This window comes from Drosophila serrata, unplaced genomic scaffold, assembly GCF_035046125.1.
Source record: "Drosophila serrata isolate PLE 108 unplaced genomic scaffold, ASM3504612v1 contig_362, whole genome shotgun sequence".
In the NCBI taxonomy this organism is placed as follows: Eukaryota; Metazoa; Arthropoda; class Insecta; order Diptera; family Drosophilidae; genus Drosophila; species Drosophila serrata.
The window spans coordinates 2,847,502-2,871,489 of record NW_028257260.1 but is presented as its reverse complement, the minus strand read 5'-3'; the positions used below and the strand labels follow the sequence as shown (position 1 = coordinate 2,871,489).

General features: G+C 34.6%; 1 protein-coding gene across 1 annotated transcript; it reads left to right on the top strand.

The window, feature by feature from the left end:
• The first annotated feature begins 6,820 nt into the window (after positions 1 to 6,820).
• Positions 6,821 to 7,051, top strand: LOC110176124 (uncharacterized). The gene is given in 1 exon segment (XM_020942362.2): positions 6,821 to 7,051. A coding segment is annotated over 1 exon segment (231 nt).
• Positions 7,052 to 23,988: the final 16,937 nt, after the last annotated feature.

Here is a 23,988-nt window from a genome sequence, read left to right as displayed (position 1 = left end):
ATGACAAACACTGCTTTTAATATGACTTACCAACACTGAAATTTTAACTTTTTGCAAGAGCATATTAGTAGTGTGGAGTTTTGTATTTTATTAAAAGCACAACTTATGTGATGTTAATATTTAATTCAATATATTTAAAATTTAAACATATTTTAAATAACGTAAGGCGTATTCCTTTTGAAGTAGCCTTTTTAAAAGTTCCTGAACTTAGTAAACTCTTGTAAGGCTTCATCAGCATTGTCTATTGACCAATGCAAATAATTAATTTAAAAGTCCTGTCTTAAGCTGTCGCATATTATTTATTTTCTTAAATATTCTATTATCTTGTATTTTTTTTTCAAAAGAATCATTTGTTAGACTTTATTAATTTAATTCATTGTGAACTCCTTCAACAAAATGCGGTAATATTGTTCAGTGCTTAGGCTTAAGTAACAGGTATATATCATCGGCACAGGTGTGAAGGAAGCGCCAAAAAGGGAGGCGATAAAAAGGGAAATGCTGGTGAAATGATAGGGCAACGGAACGGAAAAGGGATGGAAAGTAGACATAGATCCAGCAGGCGACGTTGGCACTTTTGGTCCACTTGGTCGGCAATTGGACCATTTCGGTGAGCGCTTCACAGCGCTCAAGTTGCGTTTGGCCAAGGGGGGCAAGGGTTGAGAAGGGGGTTGGGAAAAGCAGGACTGTGGTTCCTGGAGGACATACACACACACACATATATAAAGAGAGGCATCCCAGCTGTGCAGGCAGGCAACTGCCAACGACATTTAGCCCACTTTTTACGCAGCAGCAGGCACCCCAGGAATCAGAGAGTCGGCACCGAAGTTGGATCCCAATTCAGCATCAACATTTTTCTGTCAGCTCTGTAAGAAAGCGGCTTCTTAACAATACAAAAAAAAAAAAAAAAATACAAAGAATTCTTAACTATATACATGTATAGTTCTATTTTGGATATGTTACTTGATGCATTAAATTGAATATTGCATTTCATTTAATTTGTATTGAAAACAAGGAAGCAAACTAACTTCTGGTGGCCGAAATTTAAAGCTCTTAATTGAATTAAATAATCGATTCAGAAATCTATCATACTTCAACTAAAAATATTTACATTCTTTAAATCAATATTTAGCGATATTTTTATATGAGTGTATTTCCGCTAAACACAAGTTTAAACAAGAAAAAATAGCACGCCAAAGTTTTTATACTCTTGGAGATTGCAGTTGAATCAAAAGGAATTATTACAATATAAATTATATATAATCATGTCAAAAAGATAAAATGGCTATCTCAAATTATATGTAAATCTGTTTAAAATTGGATAGACAGACAGGCGGACGGACGGACATGGCTAAATCGACTCGCCTATTGATGCTGACAAAGAATATAAATATAAATACTTGGTCGAAGATGACTCCTTCACTACTTTGCAAACTTCCGACTGAAATTATAATACCCTGAAAGGGTATAATAATGAATCAAAAGTTGGCAGCAAAGTCAGGATCAGATTAACTATCGAATCGATAAAAAATCAATATTCGAAAACTATTTACAAATAAATAAGGCTGTGTACTTTGAGTATAGGTTTATGGATATCATCAATACAAATTGCAGTGTCACTTTGAATTATAATTAAGTTATGGAATCGATGACAATATTTAAAAATAATAAAACCATAACTCATAGAATTAATGTATATATGAATATGATATAATAAAATAATATGTATATGATATAATTGTCATGATTAAGACTTACCCCAGTGGAGGACAGGTCTTTGTTTACTTACCCTAATATAAATAGGGTAATCATGGTATCAAAGATCATTTCCTGTTTATCCAGTTGCATTCCATTGGCCACGTCATACTGTTGAGGTCAATGAATAATCACTATCACTATCACGATGTAAACACTAGGTACCCCTAGGACAGACTGAGGTCGCGGCGATCTAAGCACCTCTATTTATACTTCCCGATCAAAGAGAACAGAGAAGGAGAGCGAGATGGGAAAGAGCTAGCTCTAGAGCTGCAACAGAGTGAGATAGAGCGTAAGCGCCATCTCTAGAGCTGCAACAGAGGGAGGCAGACATACCCAAAGTTATTGTGAGTAAGAAAGAGAGCGAGAGGCAGAGGCTTATAGAGGCATACAGAAAGAGAGGGCAAGAGTAATCTATTCACTGCCATTACAATATTATGATATTATACGAACTTTTTATACAATTTCACAGTTTTGCATTTTTCATTACATTTAATGCTCGTTCCTATGGCGAGTATAGGATATGGTCGTGAGAACCGCTGAACCGTTGAGAGGGCGACTATATAGAAGCATTACTACAAAAACTCATTCAAATAGCTCTAAAGCTAAAAGGATAGTTTGCGCTGAAACGGACAAACGGAAGGATCAAAAATATATATTCTTAATATGACTGGAATTTACTTCTTCACTGCGTTGCGAGCTTCTGAACTATAATTATAGTACCGTACAGCGGTATTATAGTGAAGCAAAAGTTGGATTAATAATCAACAATTAATTCATTACGGCTGTTAACTTTAAGTATATCATTAATACAATTTTTCAGACCTTCTTTCATTATTAACAATTTGAAAAATCGACAAAATTTGGAATAAACTAAAAGAGTAATTTAGGTCTGCAGATTTATTAACCTATTCAAAACTAGAATCGAAATTAATGGACTTTTGGCTTAGTTATGAGTTTTTTAAGTTTTGATTTGCAGAATAAAATATCATTTAAATATATCAAAATATTGACTCATAAAATGGTATTATAATTTTAGTCAGAAGCTTAAAACGAAGTCAAGGAACCATTTCCGATCCTATATTCCATATATATTCTTAATCAGCATAAATAGGCGAATCTTTTTAGCGATAAAGGAAAGAAGAAAATATTTGAATTTTTTTTTTCAGACTTTTTTTCATTGTTAACATATTGAAAAATTGGCAAAATTTGGAATAGTTTAAAAGTGTAATTTTGGTATGCAGATTTATTAATCTATTCAAAACTAGAACAGAACAGCTTTCCGAATCGAAATTAATGCATTTTTGGCTTAGTTATGGATTTTTTATACTTTGAAATCCTATATAAATAAAAAAAATTACGTATACGTAACATCGGCCCAGCCAAAATAGAATATCACGTGTACGTCCCGTTGTCCTCCAGACTACGGATTATCTTTGCATTAAATATCTAATTATAGTCTTACTTTCAGTGATTTATATTGTAACTGGGATTTAGTTTATTTATACAGTTAAGGAGATAATACTTTCCGTAATTAATTTATCATTTTTACACCCTTAAAGACGATTATTCGATTATTATTTCGGTCAGAGACTTAAAGACAAATTAGTGATGGAACCATTTCCGACCTTTTAAAACATAAATTCTTGATCAGCATCAACAGCTGAGTAGATCAATAATCGGAAATGTCTGGAAAGGTCCTTTAGTGTTACAAGCTTCTGACTGAAATTACATTAACTTTATAAAATAATGTATCAAAAGTTGGCACTAAAACAGGATTGTTTTTCAAACTATTGAAATAGTAAACAATAAATATTTGAGAACAATGTATAAATATGGTATGCTGTTAACTTTGAGTATATGTTTGTGGATAACATCAATACAAATTGCCGTATCGCTTTCAATTATAATTAAGTAGTAGGCAATAAGGGAATTAATTGATTAATTAATTAATTGATTAATAAATACATAGCTAGCACAGCTGAATCTAAGCAAAGGCCTGATACCTCAGATAGAATATATGCATATATGCATATGATATAATAATATAATTGTCATGATTAATACTTACCTCAGTGCAGGCCACATCATTGTTTACTTCCTTCCAGGGTAGACTTATAATCTTGGTGGCTTCATGGTAATCATAGTATCGGAGATCACTTCCTGTTTATCCGGATGTATCCCATTGGCCACGTCATACTTTTGAGTTCGACGGGTAATCACTATCACTTTCACTATCGATGTTAATACTAGGTACCCCTAGGACAGACTGAGGTCGCGGCGATCGAAGTGCCTCTATTTATAGTTCCCGAGCCAAGAGAACAAGTGAGAGCGAGAGAGTTAGAGAGAGACGGAGAAACATACATAGAAAGAGTTATCCCAGGAGAAGCACAGTGGGAGTTGGAGCTAGAGATAGAGAGAGTAAGAGAGAGCGAGAGGGGGAGGGAGGGAGAAAACGGTTGATGCTGATCAATAATCTATATGGTTTATAGGGTCGGAATTAATTTCCTTCGCATAATTACAAGCTTTTAACTGAAAATAAAATACCCTTTAACTATATAAAAAGTTATTCATTAAGTTCAATTTCTCTTCTACACTTTTATTAAATTTTATACAGATTATGCTTAATATATCTCCAAAAACTAAATGTTTCACAATTTCAACTGCTACCTTTGTGTTGCCTGATCCCATATACCATATATATAGTATGCACCTATAAAGCCAGCAATTGCCCTTAGCTGATGCCGTTGTTGCCCGTTTAAGATGCAGATAATGCTAATTAATTGTATTGATTAGCTCATTATATCATTAGCTGGCAACTGAGCGGCAATGCAGCGAAGGACTTGCCCCGAGCGCCTTTTCAATGTGCCACGATGCATGCAAGGACAATAAGTTCCGACCACAGCAACAATGCAGATCCTGTGCGTTTACCCAATATATACATATATATGTTATATATTTATATTTGTGTGTGTTTTGTGTGTGTGTGAGCTTGGTGCCGCACATTCATATAAATAAACTTGTCTAAATTGCAGTTACCGCCCCAGGGCCATGGCCAAAATTGTATGCGGTGCCGAGAACTTAACAGGACGAAGGCAGGACAAAAGCAGGGCAGGAGAAATGCTGCCATTTCTAGAGTTAGAGAGAGAGAGAGAGAGAGCTTGGGGTTACGGGTATTTCAGAAGGTCCTGGGGCAGGTTTTGTGAGCTATGTACAGAAGCTTGGAGACTTGATATTTTATGATATTAAGGCAAATTCATTGGTTTATTAGCTAAGATAGGAAATAAAATATAAAATAATTCCAATTAATTATAATATTATTATATAAATATCTTATAATATATATACATCCTTAATCTTCTGGATCTTTCCTTGAACCCAGAGTCACCTGTTTTAAAATTTTATCCATTTCATTCATTGGTTTTCCAACTCGTGAGATTTTCTGCTCTCTCTAATCCTCGCGCCTTTCTGACTTGGCCAGGATTGTCAGGTGTGTTTCTGTGTGTATTTCCATCTCCTGTGTGAGCGTAACCATAAAAGTTTTTGGCCAAGTTTTTGGGGAACACGCTGCAGCGTCCTGTGCGGCATCGTTAGGGCGTATCCATCATAATATCTATCAGAGGATGTCGCTAAAGTGGGGTGGAGGCCGCGGTGCAGAGCCTCATCCGAATAATTCATTTATATTAATACATCCGGCAGAGCAACAGTCAAACTCACTGCGAAAGAGAGAAGCCTCGGAGGGAGGGAGAGGGATAGAGAGGTTCGGGGGTTCGAGCAAGGATCCGAGGAAGAAGTATTTCAATTTGTATTGCCAAGTGTCTGCATCTATCTATCTATCTTGCTTTCCCCATCTCTAGCCATCTCTTTCCATCTGTCTGCAGTTGCAGTGCTCGACATCGCCTCGTCGACAGCTTAAAGTTTGAATTGCTGCACACCGAGTCACTGATGCACTCACAAAAAATTCGTTAGGTTAGGTTAAATTACTAATAAAGCATTATACATTTTTACAAATATCAAAAAATATTTTCCATAGTTTAAAAAATTCGTTAAACTCTGGAAAATATTACTTAATATTTGTAAAATATATAATACTCATAATAGTAATATAAATTTGAATATATAATCAGGCATTTTATTTAAATGATTATCAATCGAGCAACTACCCAGAGCAAATTTTCATTATGTATCGATACACATATTAAAATATAATATTATAAATATCGTTAACGTTAATATATCGAAATCTATTTAACAAAAGAAAATATTTGTTTAAGCTTTTAACTATCTATATTTTCGAGAATATAAATAATAATTTTATTTAAATCATTTTTTCGGATAAAGATTTTGGAATTAGATAAATAAAATAAATATAATATATAGAAGTATATAATTATCACACACATATCGTTAGAGTAACAAGTCTATATTCATTACCGATTTAAATTTATTTTTAATGTATCAACATTTCAATTAAGCGTTGAAATTATGGATATTATCAAAACTATCACAAAAATATTATTTAATGTAGTGGAATCTTTTTTTTTCTATTATATTGGTAAAGAACTATATAAATATCGCATTTCAGTGCATTTCAAATATCGACTCTCAAATAATAGATCGTTATATTAAAGATACTTTTATATTTTCTGCCATCCCTAGTCCCATATCGTTTTTCCTAAATATTTTAAAAGGGAACTTGGTTATCTTGTTCTTTCTTCCTCTACAGAAATCGGATAAATATGTTATCAAGTTGTAACAAATTTATTTGAACTGCAACTTTGATAATTAGAGTGTACGTTATGACAAATAATTCCATAATTTTCAAGCCCATATATTTTATTTCAAAGAAAAGAATTAAATATTTGTTGGCCATCCATACTAATTCTTTGTTTAATTCATTATAAGAAAATGCAATGAAATCCCTAAAAATACCTTTTAATTTTTCTTGGTGCATTTCCGCGTGGACAACCTGGCCGAAGCCTGGAACTGGGTTGCATTTGGCTGAGTTCATGGTGGGGTAAATGGGAATGGGATTGGGAATGGGGGAAAGGGATGGTTGGGCAACAGGATGCAGGACGCCACCTTTTGCAGCTGCTTCCATGTGTTCATGGCGCAAATAATCGCCGTCATCAACAACAACAAAAAGAAGATGGCAGGACAGGATCACGATGAAGCTGAAGCTGGAGCTGAAGCTGAAGCTCCAGATGGAGGTTGAAGCGGGGCGGATAAAGATGAGTTGAAAGACGTTGACGCTGACGCCATTAGCACCGAGTTTTGCAGCATCAACGACAAACTTTAAATTGTTGCGTCATTACGATTCGAGTTTCTTCTGGAGAAACATGGAGTAGGAGCTGGGAGCAGGAGCAGGAGCAGGAGCAACAGGAAGCCAGGATATTTGAGCCTAGCCAAGGCATAAATGCTCCGTTGCTAGTTGCCAGAAGCCAGAAGAAATGGCAAAGAAGTAAAGGCACCAGTAGAAGTTTTGTCCCCGTTTTGCACCAGTGATTGATGTTGCACTTTAAATTTCAGTTGTGTCAGTCAGATACATACACACATCCGCCCTGGCTCCCTAATGACCAGGTGCCACAAATGGTTGCATTCCTGAGGAAAGAGCTTAAGGCCAAAATAAATATCAGGGGTCATACGAAAACTGCAGATACGATAAATATGATAGGTAAAGAAAAATTAATGCCTTAAATTAACTATAAAATATATATAAAAAATAAACAAAAGATAGGTATTCTTTGCTTACTTTTCAACTCACAAAAAATGTAAATTTAAAGTCCTTCCTCTCTCTTGGTAATAATAATAAAAGGTTACCCATACATTTTTTATATATTATCATATATATACATGTATGAGTCTATGCCAATCTGTCTTGTCCTCGTATAGCCACTGCCTTTTTGCCTTGGTAATCATTTAAATGAACAAATTATAAATTACCCCAATAATGGGATGAAGTCACTGGAGTCGCCGGCAGACAGGAGTCCAAAACTCCAGAGTCAGGGAGTCACGTTCCAGGCACACACATTCATATATATATATATATATATATTTTATATGCAATGCAATTCATACATTCATATATGCAGATATATGTATATATAATGCTATATATGTGCCATATATTATATATTGCGGCGATTGCATTGCAACGACAATTTTGGCTCATTATAAATTTGCCTTAATTTTAATGCAAAATGTTCCTGCCGCAGTCTGTCTGACTGCCAGTGTCTCTCTCATATCCTTTTGGCTCCCCCCTCTCGGCGTGTGTGACTGGCACAGTGCCTTACATTTAATGCAACCAACTCCAACTGCGATTTCGATTCGGAATCCAAGTCCGAGTTGACTCTATCCATTCCATCTCCTCCCCCGAATTGCATTCAACTGCAGCCTGCAGGACGAGTCATCTGTCTGGCGGCCCTCCTCCTCGTCCTGTGCTCCTCCTTGTGCGATCCTTGTGCGCCGTAGGTAATCATGTTGCTGACAGCATTGTTGCCGCCGCATAGTCCGCCGTTCCTGATACCGTGGGGAAATCTTCGGTAAAGGCTACTTAAGCTAAAACAAAAATGGGCCCAAAAATTCAATGAATTCTTAAACTATTTTAGCCAACTTGGCTTTTAGGCAACAAGCGACACGCGAGTCCCAAAGGAGTCGGTTTCAAAATTGAGTAATTTGTTTATAAACCTATAAGCTATTGCAGGTGACCTGTTGAAGGTGTCTTTATATAATTTTTTTTACTGGTAAATTTTGGTGCTTTAAAATCTGAAGAGACCTGGGTTTTATTTTTGATTTGGTTAAGGTTTAAAAAAGGTCCTTAAAGATAAAGGAGCATATATTTGTTAGATAATATATACTTAATATTTCTTAAAATTCATTTTGAATAAGTTCTTTAAAATGGTTCTGGTTTAATTCTTTTTAAATTTTACATTATAAAAGCAAGATGCAGAAGTTTGTTATGTAAAATATTTTATATTTCTGGAAACTTCATTTCAATTAAAAGTTTAAAACAAATCTAGTTCTTTTTCTATTAAATCTTTACATTTAAAAGCCTACACAAATAGTTTGGGGTATTTAAAATATTAAATACTTACACTTTAACGATTCTAAAAATAATTCTAGAAATTTTATATAATAATATAGAATATAATATATAATACATACATTATATCCTTCAATTAACAAGACTCCAGAAATAATTCTAAATTTTTTAAATATGAAATATGTATATTAAAAAGACTCCAAAAGTAATTATCAATATTTAATATATTAAATCTTTAAAATACCAAGATACAACAAATATTTCTAGGTAATTTAGATACTAATTTTTCTCACTAAAAACCTTAAAATAAAAACATAAAAAAAATTATATCTTTCTTGTTAATATACATGTTTTTAGATATTTTCTATGATAACTTTTTCTTGCTAATATAAAAATTTATCATATAAAATATCGGCAAATATTTGAATAATCTTTCTAGTGTTAATATTTCATATTTTTAGGCTTTATAAATATTATTAAATTAGTCGTAGTCCTTATTTTATTTTATTAATTTAGTTTATATCTAAATTGCAAAATCTTTTTGTTTTTCTTTGGCATTAAAATGAAACTTTAAATTAACTGTAATTTTTCATAATTTTATCTTTCTTTTAACTGAACAGTAAAAATAATAATTTTTTTTTAAACTTGAACCCAGTATTATATTTTTTTTTAACTAGTGATTAATGGATATTTCCAACTTCTATACTTGAACATAAATGTTAACCACGTTGTATGTTAAATTGTTGCACGACAATGAGCCAGCTGCCGCCAAAAAAAAATAATAAAAAAAAGAAAGGAAAGGAAAGGAAAGGCCATGCAAGGGGAAGCAAAGAGACGAAGGGATGAAAAGAAAGGCAGCAAAATGCACATGCCACGTAGTTATGCATATGTCGTTGGCCCAGGACCCCAAAAGACACCCCCTTCCACCGAATTTTTCCCCCCGAATTTTCCCTTGTTTCCTCACCCTCCCTTCCCCCCTCCACCGCTGTACGTGTGTTCCAGGCAATTCACAAATTGAACGTACGAAATCACATTAGCCCCAACGTCAGCCTCAGCCTCAGCTTCAGCCTGAGAGAGAGTCAGCATCAGCGTCAGCGTCAGCCTCAGCGCCAGATCCTGCACTGTCCCGTCCTGTTGTCCTGTCGTCCTTTCGTCCTTTCAGCATCTTCGCTTGTTGCAGCGGCGGCGAGCATCGAGCAGCTCCTTGGGGAGTGGCCCCAAAACGTATCCACACCCGCAGCCAAAAAAATACAGGACTTCTGGAACACCAAAAAACAGTGTGGGAAAAGGATGTTTTAGCTTATAATAATTAATTTAAAAAATAAATATTTAAAATACTGGATACAGTATTGGAAAAGGATAAAAAACATTATAAAATAATTAAATAAATAAATAATTGAGATACATATAAATAACCTGACTTACAGGGTTTTAGTTAAAATTATTTAACTAAATACATAAATATTATAAATACATTTAATTAGGTTTCTAAAAATTAAACAAATTAAAAAAATGGTGAACGAATGCTATTAATAATATGCAAATATATATGGAAATTAATGTGCTTTTGCTGGTATAAATAATATAATTATAATGTGTTATTACTTAACTAAAATACAATAATAAAATAAATTTAAATATACAATAAAAACAATAACATAATAAATATAAATGTACAAGCAAAGATTATATTTATATTTATATGTATATGTATATTTATAACAAATAACACTTTAAAAATATAATTATTATATTATAATCTGATCTATCTAGATAATAAATATAAATATATTAACATTATCTTTGTATATTTATATATATTATTTTACTTATTATTATACATATTCTTTGCATAGTTTTATTTACTATGAATTGTATTTTATCTACAAAATAACACAATATAAATATACACATTATAGTATAATTTAATACAAAATATCTATGAATGAATTTAAGGTAAAGAAATCATTGTTTTGAATTTTTATTAATTCTTTAATATCTAATAATAATAACAATTATCTTTAAAATTTTTCTCCTCGTGCATTTTGGAACCGCTGATGGACCCGTTCCGGGATTATTTTGGCCAAACACGTACGGAGCCCGCTGGCATTGGCCAATTGGCCTGGTCTGGGTCTTGGTCCTGGTCTTGGTCCTGCGACCCTGCCTGCATCCATGTTCCTTATTCCCTCCACCCTGCCACATATACATCTATATATATATATATATGGCATACGTATGGCCCTCTTGCTATGACGACGTGCTGCAGCAAAAGTTTTCCTTGTCTATTGATTTGAATTTGAATTTTTCGCCTAATTGCAAAAAGTGTGCACAAAGTGAAACAAGCGAGAGAAGGCAAAAAAAATGAAAGAAACGAAAAGAAAACTAGCTGGAAAATGGCAAAAGAGGGGGGGAAAAAGAAGGAGAGGAAACTGCTTGTAAACATTTCTGATTTTTGACAGTTCAAAGCCCTATTGGAACATGCAGAAATAAGTTAATTTAAGCTTTTTGGATTTTTCATAAATGAAAAATTATGTTTGTCAGCATTTCCCTCACTTTCAATGTTTTTGCCTCAAGGCACACAAATAATTCGATACAAATTGCAATATCAATTGATTAAAAAACAATTGCTTAAATTCTGAGTCTGCCTCGGGGGGCGGATGGAAAATCGTAAGCCGATTTCCCTCTCTTGATCACTTTTCCCCCAAGCTGAGTCAAACATTTGCTCGGTTTACTAAACACACTTTCGAAACCTGGGCCAGATAAATATTTTACTTAAAAATTGTGCAACAATTTTGTAAATTTAAGAATAATTTTAGTTTTCTACCATCAGCACCATTTTGTGCTCGAGAACAATATATATTTTGTCTTTTCCCTGCCTGGCACAAATATATATTTATTTTACATTTTCCTGATACTTGCAAAACAAATTTGTGTAGTTTCCTTTTTATATATATTTTCACCTTGCTTTCACAATTGTTATTTCATTTCTTTTGTTGTAATTTTATGAAAAACATATTTACTTAGCTTGAGGCAGCAGCAAAAACAAAGTGATTTTCTACGAAATAAAACAGTAGGACTGGAAAATATAGTGACATTGATTTGTTATTTATAAATAGTATATTTTATGATGTTTTAATTTTTAAAATAATGTTTAAAAAATTACGATCTCTTATATTATTTACTATTATATTAAGAAAATTGATTCAAATTAAAAGCCATAACATTTTTTATTTATATATCATATATTTACAGGCTTTTAAACCCTTCTATAGCGGCAGTTTAAAGGTAAGTTATGAAATATTTGTATATTTAAAAGTTAGATTTATATTTCTTATGAAATATTTTACCTATATAAATTATTAAATATTAAAATGAATTATTAACTGCAGTTTAATGATTATTTCCACTTCTAAGAATAATATAGCTTATTGTTTAAATTAATCTCTTATCAAATTTTTCCAAAGGGAACTACTATTGACTTGATCTCTCCTGTTTTTGTGTTGTAGTTTTTAGGTTTTTGTGCATTTTCAATGCAAATATTTGCCCCTGTGTCTGTGTGCTTAAATCGGAACGATATGCTGCACACTATATATACATATATACTTATATTCACATATATCGGACAAATTGTTTTTATAGAAAATTTTCGGCGGGCAAAAATTAAATGCATAGATATTTGTATAAATACTATAAAAAATCGAAAATGGAAATAATAAGAGGGATACGAATGGGAATTCAAATGGGGATATATATTTATATATATTTTCACAAGTGCTGGCCAAACAGAGAAACTGTGAAAGAGAGAGAGAGAGAGAGAGCGGGGAAAAGAGGAAAAGTGGAAAAAGGGTAAAGGGACTGCCCACGCAACAAGGTAATCAAATGCAATTGAAAAGCCAGCGCAAAAAGTTTATCCTTTGGCTTGCCTTGAACAAGCGTTCCTGGCTTTTCCATCGTTCCCTTACCCATTTCCGGTCCCCGTTCCCGTTCCCATTCCCATATACTTGTTCTTTTTCCTCTTACCCCTTCCGTTCCCATTCCCATACCACCATACCCATTTCCAGCTGTTCCCTTCGATTTTTCACCCGGCTGCCATTGCAACGAATTTAATCAAAAGTTACAATTCCAATTGTCCGCAAGCGGGTCACTCGTGTTGCGTATTAAAAAAGTTGCACTGCGGTGAGACAGAGATGGCAGGCCATGAAGGGAGACGGAAGACGGGTGCTGTAGATTGCCAGAAAGAGATAGAGAGTCGGCGTTTCATATCCGTGTTCTATGTAGGCCAAAAACAAAAAGCAAACAGGCCAAAAAAGGCAAGTGAGAACGGTGTAGTGAGGCCAGACTCGACCAATAAAATACCTCAAAGACTCTGGTCTCTCTAAGCTTCGTAACAATTAAACTCTAGAGAGCAATTTAGAACCCTTTCCACGTATCAAATTTAATTGAAATTTGGTTTATACTTAGAGATGTAACATACAAGTCTTTTGCTTTAATTGTTACATCTTAATTCCTTTTAAACCTGCTACATTTAGTTGCACAAACTTAATATACCCCTTATATTTTCTCCAAAAGCTGGGTACCAAAATAAAATAAAAGCTGAGGAGGTTGAAAAAACCGTGCCGGAGTGGAGCAAAGTGAGCCAAAAAGTTGGCCCGCTTAAATTGCAGCTATTGCAATGAACCGGACGGACAATCAATGCCGATTTTTACCACATCCATCTATCTCTATCTCTCCTTGGCGTCCTTTTCCCTCTCCTAGCCCAGTTATCGAAATATTGTAAAGTGAATGCAAGAGATAAAATCAAAGCAAAGTGCGTTTTCAATAGAGTGCGTGATGTTATAATAGTAAAAAAAAAGAGGAACAAAAATTAGAGCATTTATAACACAAAATCTGGAAGTTATTTGAATTTTGAGATCCCCTTTAATTTGCTCAAGAAATCCTAGAAAGTTCTTCTTCAAACCGGAAACTGTTCTCTTGTCAGCAATGATTTCCCATTTTCCCTGCTAGCCCTGCCCTTGGCCAGAATTAACCCCCTGAATGCTGTCCATCAGCGTCATCGGCATCGTTAACCCATCAGGATGCCTATGTACCCCAATTGGATTCTGGGGGATTCTCGGTGTGTGTGTGTTTGTGCATTGGGCTTTACCCCTTCGATAATGATGGGCCAGCCGAACAATCAATTAACGCACTGCCAGCCATCAAGGTTGCTGACCCGGACCCGGGGGCGTGGTCCTATGCCGTTGACAGGAGGTTGGGAAGTTGAAAGAGAGAAATTGGTAGAGGAAAAGCTCGAAACGGCCGTCATCTTGGTCAGTCGCCTGCAAAACCGATTTGGTAATGCAGCTTTACTACGACTGTAGTCCTCCATCTGAAGCTGTTTTCATTTATTTTCCAAGCAACATTCCAAGACGTATGAAAGATGTTTACAAAAAAAAAAATAGAGACGTTAGTTAAAATATAACAATAATTTTAAGTACAGTACCATTTCCAGTCAGAATTTAGTTCAAAAAACACTTGAACTTGACTTAATAAAGAAAGCAATGTTTAAATATCCTGCAATTAAATTAGAGAATCGAATCGAAAATCGATCATAACTAAAATATTCGCATTCTTTAAATCAAGACTTATCGATATTTTTATACCCTTGCAGGATATTATAATTTAAGTCAAAAGTTTGCAACTCAGTGAAGGAGTGATCTCCGACATTATAAATTATATATATGTATGTATATTCTTGATCAGCATCAATAGCCAGGTCGATCCGTCCGTCCGTCCATCTGTCCGATTCTATTAATTATATTCTAATTATTAATGATCAACTTACAATTTGCAATTGTATAAAAAGTTCGGGGGGAGGAAGTTGGTTTCGGTTCATATAATATCATAATATTGTAATGGCAGTGAATAGCTAACTCTCGCCCTCTCTTTCTGTATGCCTCTATAAGCCTCCGCCTCCCTCACTCTCGCTCTCTTTCTTACTCACAATATCTATTGGTATGCCTGCCTCCCTCTGTACAGCGCTGTAGGGATGGCGCTTACGCTCTATCTCACTCTGTTGCAGCTACAGAGGCAGCTCTTTCCCTCTCGCTCTCTTTCTCTGTTATCTTCACTCGGGAAGTATAAATAGAGGCACTTCGATCGCCGCGACCTCAGTCTGTCCTAGGGGTACCTAGTGTTTACATCGGTAGTGAAAGTGATAGTGATTACCCTTCGACCTAAAAAGTATGACGTGGCCAATTGGATTCATCCGGATAACCAGGAATTAATCTTCGATATCATGATTACCCTAATTAAGGAAGGAAGGAAGTAAACAATGACGTGTCCTCTACTGGGGTAAGTCTTAATCATGACAATGATATCATTCAAATATTATATTATTATATTATAAACATATTATATTATTATTTCATATACATATATACATATATGCTATCTGAGGTATCAGGCCTTTTCTAGATTAAGCTCTGCTAGCTAAGCATTTATTATTTAAATAATACCCTTATTACCATAAATCCCATTACTTAATTGTTATTTAAAATGATACAGCAATTTGTATTGATGATAACCACAAACGTATACTAAAAGTACACAGCCTAACTTATTAATTTCTTACCACTTCTTTAGTTTTATAACTAATCCTGACTTTTGTTCCAACTTTTGATACAATATTATACCCTTGCAGGGTATTATAATTTCAGTCAGAAGTTTCCAACGCATTAAAGGAGTCATCTCCGACCATTTAAAGTATATATATTCTTGATCCACATCAATAGCTGAGTCGATCTAGCCATGTTCGTCTGTCCGTTCGTCCGTCTGTCTGTCCGTCTGTCTGTCCGTCTGTCTGTCCGTCTGTCTGAGTAAAACTTTGAAGTTAGTATATTTATGATTTATAGGGTCGAAAATGACTCCTTCACATCGTTACAAGCTCTGACTAAAATTATAATTTCCTTGGAAGACTATAAGAAGGGCATTGTGTTGGAGTAGAAACTCGTGATATCCATTGGTAGCAGGCCACCAAGATTACATTAAAGAACTGACCTTATCCTGTACTAAAGTACCAAAATATTAATGTACAAAATAAATATCTAATCATTGTCATATCTTTACAAAATACATATAACTTCATACTCAATAAGTTTTTCTTTAACAAAAAATAACCACTTAAATTTTAAGTTTAAACTTTATTAACATCTTCAATTAGAAACAATATCTATACTGTTTTTAACTTCATGGCCATGTCCCTCGCTTCATTCCATATTCTCAAAATTAAAGCCATTAAAGAGCCCTGGAGATCGAGGAGTCCCTTTCTAACACCTTTTCGCATAATTGAAGGTAAATTAGGTTTGCTCTCCTCCACAGTCGACGTTTGAACTCGATTGACGCACATCGTTTGCTTTTCGGCAAGCGACGGCAGCGGCGGGGGGGTTTCGAAAACGAAATTGCTATTTACAAACAATTTTACATATTTACGCGGCAACTGTTGACATTTTGCTATAAATTCAGCCAGCCCTGGTCTGCCGCTTCACTGCCCCGCTTCACCGCTTGGACAAAGACCAGTGCAAACAGGGCCCAGCACTGAAAAGAAATCAGGCTAACACAATTGTTGCGCTTTTCTATGATTATATGGGGTAGAATGGGTAGAAATATATAAAAAGTATAGCATACTTTTTCGGGCAATGGGAGAGTTAATCGTTTTCCTTTGCTTAGAAGGATTTAAATGAAGTAAAATCATTATTTAAATAAAAATTAAATACATTTTTATTATTAGGTTTATATAAAAATATTAGAAATATTTTAAAATTTTAAATTTATAAGCTTTAAGTCTACTAAAATTCTTACTTATTCCTCACAAGTAAACCTACTTAAGTTATATATGAAAATAGGTGTTTAAAAATAAAACTTGAATTTTTTTTTTAAGATTTATATTATTAGATCTATGTACAAAATAATACATATTTTTTTAAAACTTAAATTAATATGTCTTAAATCCTCTAAATCTAATTCTCATTTATACCTTACAAGTAAAAGGACTTGATTTATTTTTAAAAATCTTTGATAACAAAAGACTAACCTTTATGAAACCAGTCTTAAAAACCCCTTTGTCAAAAGGAAGTTGCCTAATCTTTATTCAGTATACATTAAGAACCTTTGGTGGCCAGAGAACTTTGGGAACTCTATTAATATTTTATAATAATATTCTATAAGACAAGAATTAAAGCAGTTTCTTGAGCTTATCTCTGAATACAGATGCCATAATGTAAAATATCTCAAATATAAATTAAACAATTTGAATTAAAAACAAATACTATACAAATATTAAAGAACTAACCAGAATTCAGTAAAAAAAACATCAAGTATTTGTAATCCCCAAACATATTCATAATAAATTCATTAATTTTCATAAATAAACCCTTACCAAATGAAACCAAATATTAAATACAAACTTCTGCATAACTCCCACAATATATTTTTATTAAGGCTTGTAAAATTGTTCCTTAAAAAATTTCGCCTGGTGTTAGCCACGACTTGCGATGCAAAAACTGCCCCGAAACTGACTGATGGCTGACTAGATGGATGACTCCTGCGTTCCACTTGCACTCCTCCCGAACTCCTCCTGGACTCCTCGTCCTGCTGACTTGGCCCGAAGTAGGAGCTGTTGCTGGACGCTTATTGTTAGATGGATGGATGGATGATGTGTAGCTGTTCCTGTTCCTCCCTATCCTTCTGGCCACTGAGTGCAATGTTGTTGCAATCTATATGGTATCTGGTTGGGATGTGGGATGTGGATGTGGAAGTAGAAGTCCATGGCCAGGGACAGAGGGCCAGATAGAGTTGATGATTTGTGGCGCAAAATGCGAAACTGACAGCGCGCTTCCGCTTAAGGGAAATTGAAATCCTTCTTTGCACAAAATTGTTGACGTATTTACACACACTTGCACATACACTCACACATATCCACTTGCACAGTGTGCGTGTGTGTGTCATCTCGGTCATGTTTTTCCTTTACTTTTTTTTGTTAGTTAATTTACTCTGTCTTTCGCTTTCTGTGGTCCTGTTGAACTTTGAGGGAAATTTTTGAACAAAATGATGAGTGTTTTGTGTGGGGAAATGTAGGTAATTATGAGAGGAATACAAGAGGTTAGGGAAGGGAAAACATTTTAAACTAACATTTGAACTTGAAAAGTATCAGGTTATCATAATAATTTAGTATACATATATATTGATGTTTTACAGTGTGTTCATTCATATTATTACCTCACCTTTCCGTTGATCACAAAAACAGGTCACAAATTCCCTGAAAAGTACATTTTCTTTAAAAAATCTTAACAAAGAGTATACAAATTTGTACTTCCCCGAAAACTGACTCCCCCTCAACCGGCTTGTGTTGATTTTTTGGCACTTCATCGCGACTCCTACGGCGGATAATGGCATTCGGCTTGATGGAGGGGATTGAAGGATTGCGGGATTGTGGGGAAACGCACACAAGGGGCTGCGGTGGGGGGAGGAGGGAAAGGGCTTCACTTCCGGCGGACATATGCTGATTATTTGGCCGATGTTGCCACCGCTGCTACGTGCCGCATTGCTGCCCACTCTCATTAGGTGAGCACAGCTGCAGTAACAATCGCAGCAGCAGCAGCAACTGCAACTCCATCTGCAGCATGCAGCATGCAACATGCAATGCGCACCTGATGGCCAAAGGCTACACACCGGAAATAAAGGGAAAAGGAAACCGGATATCTAGGTAATTCAGGTGCAACTTTGCTGCAAAAATAATCATTTTGTTTTTATAGTAATTCCATTAATTTAAACATTTTTTTATAATGTTTTATTGATAATAATTTTCTTAAAAGGTATAACACTTGCTTTTCAAGTTTATTTCCTTTTTTATTTTCATCAAATATATTTAAAACAAAATATTTGTTATATATTATCATTCTTTAGATTTTCCTTTCATTTCTTGTTTTTTTTTATTTTTCAAAGTTTGTCCAGTGTCCTGAAACGTAGTTCAAGAGCATCCATATCATCGTTGCGGCCTTCATGGGCGAACAAGTGAGTGGCAAGCCTAATGGTTGCCACAAATGTGCGTTCAACTTCAGCCAGTTGGCAATGGAAACGGTAGGTGGCACTGAAAAGCCTACTAAAATAAATCCATTAAGCACCAAGAGTTACCCTATAATATTTTTATCTTAAAGCTTAAAACAAGGTCCTTAAAAGTGGCTTAAAATATACGATAGGAATTCTAGGAAATTAATCAATATAATAATCAATTTAATAATGAATTAAAGTGATTTAAAAGCTTTAGATTTATTACAATGAAAGATCAAAAGACACTTAAAACTTGACTTATCCTGTTTAGTTGAAATTTAAAATACAAACAAAACTAAATAACGATATGCTTTAAAACCAAGGGGTATCTCTTTTCAAAAATCGAACAAAAAAGAAACGAAACGTAACGTTTGCATTTTCACTGACATTTTTGACCCCTGTCAGTGGGTGGCACTGGGTGACAGTGGGTGGGTGTCATACAGGGTCACCTAATTGGTTCGAGGAAAAGAGAAAGAGAGAGAGAGAGTGAGAGTGAGAGAAAGGGAGAGGAACTGTGGCAATCAACGAATGACCAGCGGCTTACCTGTATGTGTGTGTCTCGTCATTCGTCTCACGTTTGCGGTGTTTGTTTGCCTGTCATGGCAGCAGGAGGAAATACACAACCCAATACACCACCCCCGCCCCCCTCAGGAATGCATTTGTATTTTGACAGTTTTCAGGGGGGAAACCAGGAAAATGCTACTGTCATTCGACTGTAACTAAACATTTTTGTTCCAGCCTTGTCTCGGCCTGCTAAGCGCCTTTCAAACAAGATCCCTCAATGCTCCCCGATCCCGAAACCGGTATGTCCCTATATATATACATATAGTATAGTATATATCCCTACATATGTGTTACCCAATCGCTCCTTTTAGTCGAGTTCAATTAGAATTTGTCAGAGCCCGGAACCCAAAACCCAAGCCCTAAAAAAAATACATACATACAAGCCAAAATACTCGGAGATCGAAAAAAGTAAAAGACACAATCAAATCGAAAATCAAACGAAAAATAAATACCAAACAGAAAACAAAATGTTTCCCAGAAAAGAAAAGAATGTATAAAACTATCTAACAAATGCTCTAACTTTAGAGAAATTAAAAAATAAAAATATATATAAAATTATAAAAACATTTGCTCATTGATAACAGAAAATAAGACTTTAATAAAGTAATTTTACAAACAATATCTTAAATATTAAAATATCATTTGAAACTTTCATGAAAATATAACTAAAATAAAGAATTTCTTTTAATAACATATTAAATATAAAGATAACATATGAAAATGCACTTAAATAAAGTATTTTTACAAGTAAAATCTTAAATATGAAGTGGAAAATAATTAAATGTTACATCTATCTTATTTTACCAAGAATAGAATAATAAAATAAATACTTACTAGTATATACTTCAATAAGTAACAAACATTTCTCTAAAAACTCCTACTTTTCTATAAATATAGACCCCAAAAATCACACACCACTTCCCATAGCCAATGTACCCCATTGTCGTTAATTCCATACCGAAAAGGTATTAAAAACCATATCGGAAAAATAGTTGTACAAATGGGCAAAGCCTTTTTTCCAGTTCGAACGGCATAAAAATCACGGTAAACCCCAAAAAAAAGGAAATAGGAGTCTGGAGGGAGTTCATTTGGTTAGGGACTTTGGTTTGGTTTGGTTTGGTTGAGTCTTTGATTTGCTTTGGGGGCATCGTTTGGCCATTGAGCTTTTGCGGTGGCTTTGCCATTGCAGAAACAGAAAATATGAAATGCATTGGCCTAATGTCCCTCTCCATCTGCTGTCCTTGGATTCATCTAGCCTCTTTGCACCTTAACCGCAGTTTACTGTGGCTCCATGCTCCATCTAGTCATCGATGGTCATTCATCTCACTACCGGCTATGGGAGCACTCCCTTTCTCCCTCTCTGGTCTCTCTGTACTCTCCCTCTCTTACAAAATATCCCGGCAGGACTTGGTCCCCTGACAGGACTCGCCACGGTGATGGTCATAAGGACCATTCTAATCCACTTTGTTGAAAACACACCGGTGCATATTGAAGAGTCTGAAAGCATTCTTCCCGAATGTACCAGAGGTGTCGCTGGAAAATGTGTAAATAAATGGCGTTTATAGAAAATCTAGAAATGGTTTTTTCTTTACAAGCCATGGAATTTAATGCTTTAAGGTAGTGTTTTCTTTTCTTTTAGGGTGGTTTTTTGTTTTAGAAAGCAGAGAAATAGGGATGTACTTATGTAGATACTTTTGTATATGGGGAGAAAAAGTGTGATAAAAGTTGGGTATATCAATAGAAATATCGTTATGCTTAATATATTGGTTAAACATTGAACTTTTAACTATCGAAAATGATTACAAATAATATTCAAATATCCTGTTTATCAATATTATCTTAGCACCCCACCATTTTGTAGAAATTGCAAAGTTTCGAGGCCGGAAATTGTTAAGATGTATTGCACATATACCTCAAATATATATTATATATATTTTCGTTCGCTTTGTATATTGAAAAACGATAGATTTATTAATCATTTTTGCTATCCCCAATCCGATATAAAGAGGCGGTGGACTCCTTTAAGTTAAACTGTTAGGGAGTTATGCATTTCTAACTTAAAAAACAAACGATCCAAGATTAAAGGGTAAAATATAACCAGAAAGTATGGATATATTCATATTTTCTTACTTATTTATTTAAAATTGAAAGGTTATAGACATACTTCTAAAACAATATATTAGGAATAATTATGCAAATAACCTGAAACCTTAAATAACAACCCAAGATAGAAGAGTTAAATCTCTTATTAAACTTAAAATCGGTTTATCTGTCAAATATAAGCTATTTGAATTTAAAATATTATATTTTAATTCACCAAATCCCCCTCAGAGTGACGCCTCTGCTTATGTCAGTTAAAAAAAATCAAAATCAAGAAAAAGCGGCACCGAGCTGAGCTGCGTTTCGTGGAGCGTTTCAAGTTTAGCGCCACGGCGACATTGTCGGAGGGAAAATCGGGATGAATGGCGGGGTCCTGGCAGCTTAAAGGGTCGTGTCCTGTGCATATCGATTTGATGTGATTTTCATTAAAAACTCAGCACAGGTAGCAACAAAACAAAGTGCAGAGAGAGGAAGAGAGAGAGAGCAATAGAGTTGAAGGACTAAGGACTAAGGACTGGCCAGGGATGGCATGGTACCTCTGGAAGCTGAAAGCCACGCAATCCAGGAAACCACGTGAGTGGTTCTGGTTGGAACTCTGGACTCTGAATTTTTGCTATCTTTTTTTGCCTAGGTATTGAAAAGAAAATCGTTATTAATTCAGCTTTGGCGTTGCTCTAAAAAAATTTGTACGAGAACACTTTAAAAAAGTTTTCTTAGTATGTATTCAACCTTTAAAAATATACTTTCTTAATAATTGTCTGGTGTTATTCTTAAGTTTCTTTACTAATCAATTATTTTATATAATTGTAATAAGTTTTATTCGTCCTTTGGCTTTTGACGTTCTTTGTTCAAGATCGAATATGCCCTACAAAAAATCACTGAGCATCAAAAATGACAAATAGAAAAACGATGAATGGGCCAAAAAGCGGAAGCAGCTGCACATTAGCCAAAAGAGTTTTTGGGGATCCGCAATGGCGTAGGGATTGGGTTTCATGGATCCGGGGTTTTCTTCTTTATTTTTTTTTTATTATTTTTTGAAGGGATTTTTCCGAGGCACCTACTAATATTGAACTGGGGATCCTACGTGAGCAGTCAAAGTTCGGCTCAACTCAAATGAAATTAAAAACAAACAAACAAATCGATTATTAGCACGCAGCCAAGAAAAGGGTTAGCAGTCGGATTTGGATTTTGATTTTTGTTATGATAACAGAACAAAAAAATAAGGACAATAAAAAATATTTCCCAGAGACGTCCGAAAGTGTCGCTGCATCAGCTTGAGGCTGCTCTTCATTGTGTTGTGTGTGTTTTTTGTTTTTTTTTTTTGGTTTTGGGAAGGGGGCGTGGCAGCAGGGAAATCTGTTTTCCGTTCGATATTTTCACGCATGATTTATGACCCCGTTAACAAGTAAAAGTCTCAACGTGCAGCAGCAGCAGCAGCATCCGACCAGACCGGGCTTGAACAACTTGAAAAATGAATTTCTCGTTTTCCACAACCCCTGAGTTTTCCCTTGGACTTTCCCCCCGTCCACCCACCCCCTCTATCCCCCAAGTCTTGCCTCGCCAAATGAAGTGGCAGCCAGGCACGTAGAATTCGGGGCGGAAGGGACTAAAGACTTGCAAAAAAAAAAAAGAAAGGCAGGGGACAGGCCAAGCCAGGCCGGCCGCATAAAGTTGCCGAAATGAAGCTTAATTTAAAGACAAACATTTGTGCATAACAGCGACAAGGACAAGGGTTTTCCCCGAGAAAATGAGCCCAGGGAAAAATGGCACTTAACCAAGGGGGTATATTAGCCCGTTTCGCCGGAACAGCTGAAAAGCGCAGCGACAGCATCTTTAAGGACGCAATTACAATTACCCCCAAAAAGTCCGGGTCATAAAGTCGGGTGTAGGGGTCACACAATTGCATTTATGGTATTTTTTGTTTTATTTACATTATATTTTTAACAATTTGGAAGGGTTTTTTGGAAACAATAAATTTATAAGGAAAGTATTTATATATTTTTAATGCTTTAAGCTAACCACATTAAGTAAATAATTTAAATTATATATTTAAGATAAATGAATATAAGTAGTAGGCTTAAAAAATATATTATTATTTTTGATACATTTATTAAACAGTTTTTACATTAAATTAGTTTTTTTTCTTACAGAACTAATTATCAAATAACACTATTTATCCAAAATTAAAATTATTAAAACATCTGAAGAATTGTGTAGCAAAAACTCTCATATTTTAAAGAGACTAAATGACTAATATTCAAGGCTTATGTATATATTTCAAATATATAAGTAATCCCAATGATATTTATATTTCTAATTGATGAATGAATAATGAATATTTTCTATTCTTCTCTATATTCTATTCTATATTGATTTAAAATATATAAATGACTTATGATTTTATAAGAAAATCTGTATTTTCTTTAAATTTGTATTACTTTACTAAT